The sequence below is a fragment of the Nicotiana attenuata genome, unplaced genomic scaffold (genome assembly GCF_001879085.1).
Source record: "Nicotiana attenuata strain UT unplaced genomic scaffold, NIATTr2, whole genome shotgun sequence".
NCBI lineage: Eukaryota > Viridiplantae > Streptophyta > Magnoliopsida > Solanales > Solanaceae > Nicotiana > Nicotiana attenuata.
The window spans coordinates 545,593-547,496 of record NW_017670339.1 but is presented as its reverse complement, the minus strand read 5'-3'; the positions used below and the strand labels follow the sequence as shown (position 1 = coordinate 547,496).

At 38.0% G+C, this 1,904-nt stretch overlaps 1 protein-coding gene across 1 annotated transcript; it reads left to right on the top strand.

Annotated features, from left to right (window-relative positions):
* Positions 1-337: 337 nt before the first annotated feature.
* LOC109238083 lies at positions 338-1,144 on the top strand. Its single transcript, XM_019404516.1, has 2 exons — positions 338-823; positions 878-1,144. The coding sequence occupies exons 1-2, from the start codon at positions 338-340 to the stop codon at positions 1,142-1,144; spliced, it is 753 nt and encodes a 250-aa protein (XP_019260061.1).
* Positions 1,145-1,904: the final 760 nt, after the last annotated feature.

Genomic DNA, 1,904 nt, shown 5'->3' with positions numbered 1-1,904 from the left:
CAAATAGAAACAGGTTTGCACCACTGATGATAAAAGAGAAGCCACCTGAACAGACTGTGCATGCAGATACCAGAAATGAAGCAAGACAAAGGAGCCTAAACAGCACTCCTAATGCTCAGCCACCATGATCATCATATCTTGGAATGTGAGGGGACTGAATAAGTCCCACAAGCAGCAAGAAGTGAGGAAATTCTTGCTGAGAAACAAAGTGGATATGATAGCTTGCCTTGAAACAAGAGTCAAAAAGCAAAGGGCAAAGGATGTTCAAAGGAAAATAGGCAATGATTAGAAAATTGAGGACAATTATGAATATGCACCAAATGGGAGAATATGGCTAATGTGGAAGGAAGTCAATGTCAATGTAACAGTACTGGAGAAGACAGAGCAACTGATTCATTGTTATGTGCAAGATAAGAATTCTGTTTTCACTTGTTACATAACATTTGTTTATGGATTGCATACTATTCAACATAGACAATCACTATGGGGGAAACTAAGAAGTATAAAATTGAATGATCCTTGGCTTATAATAGGAGATTTAAATAGTGTACTAAATGTTGATGATAGAATAAATGGTAATCCTGTACAACAAGCTGAAGTAGTAGATTTCCAAAATTGTATTGAAGATATAGGAGTAGGGCAGATTACCAAAAGAGGGGGTGACTTCACATGGTGTAACAAAAGAGATGCTGAAGTAAGGATATATAGTCATATAGATTGGGCCTTTGGGAATGCTGAATGGTTCAACCTATACACTGGTATTGAGGCTCAATACATGCTTCTTGGATGTTCAGACCATACTCCAATAATGATAAGTACTGAAGTGCAGAAAATGAAAGTCAACAGACCTTACAGACTGTAAACTACTGTACTGAAGCAAGCAGAATATAAGGAGATTGTACAAAGAGTATGGGAACAAAGAAGTGGAGGAGATGCTATGTCTACAGTCTGGAGAAAATTGAAGCAGATTGAGAAAGAGATTAGAAGTATACAACATGAGCATTCATCAGTGGATAAAAAGCTAAACAAGATGAGAGAAGAGTTAAATCAGATTCAAGGAATGTTAAATGAAGATTATTTTAATGCAGAACTGATAGAGGATGAAAGGAAATGTCTAGCAGATATTGAGAAGTGGGAAGTGTGAGCACGTGATTTTTGCCCTAAGCAATAATTCCCAAAATTTCAAACAAAACAATTTTCCTAGTATTTTATAAATTTTTGTGAATTTTGTGGCATTCTTCGGTAATTGTTGCATTTTTATTTGTGCATTTTAATCCATATGAAAATACAAAAATATGCATTGGCATTTAGGGATTTAATTTCACAATTTTAGTATTAATTAGTTTTAGAATAAAATGTAAAGGAAATTGCAAGAGAATAGTTCTTTGCATTGTTAATTATTGCATTTGTCTTTAAATAGAGTTTTAAGTAATTTTAGGAGTTAAATAGTGTAATTAGGTCTTTGCTTTGTTTTAGCATTTTATAAAATCAGAAAAAATAAATAAATACAAAAATAGATAAAAGAAATAAAAGGGAAAAAGAAAAATCAAAAAATGATCTTAATTGGACTGGTCTTTGGGCCAAAATGGCTGAGCCCAAATGAAATAACCCTGAAAGACCCAAGCCCAACCCTGGTGACCCGGTCCGTCTCCCCTACCCCACCAAACGACGCCGTTTTGGCCCTAATCAATCCTGGCCGTCGAGGTTTCACGATCTAACGGCCAGGAAGCTAGGGTCACTTCATATATATATATGTCCAAACGCACCCCCCCTACCCCCTCGTCACCCCTCTCTCACCCCATCCCTCAGAGACCCTAAACTCATCAGCATAACACCGCCGCTGCCCCGCCTCCCTCCGCTGTCCTCCGCCCTAGCGCCGCCGGCCGGAAATCGCCGCCGCCGGC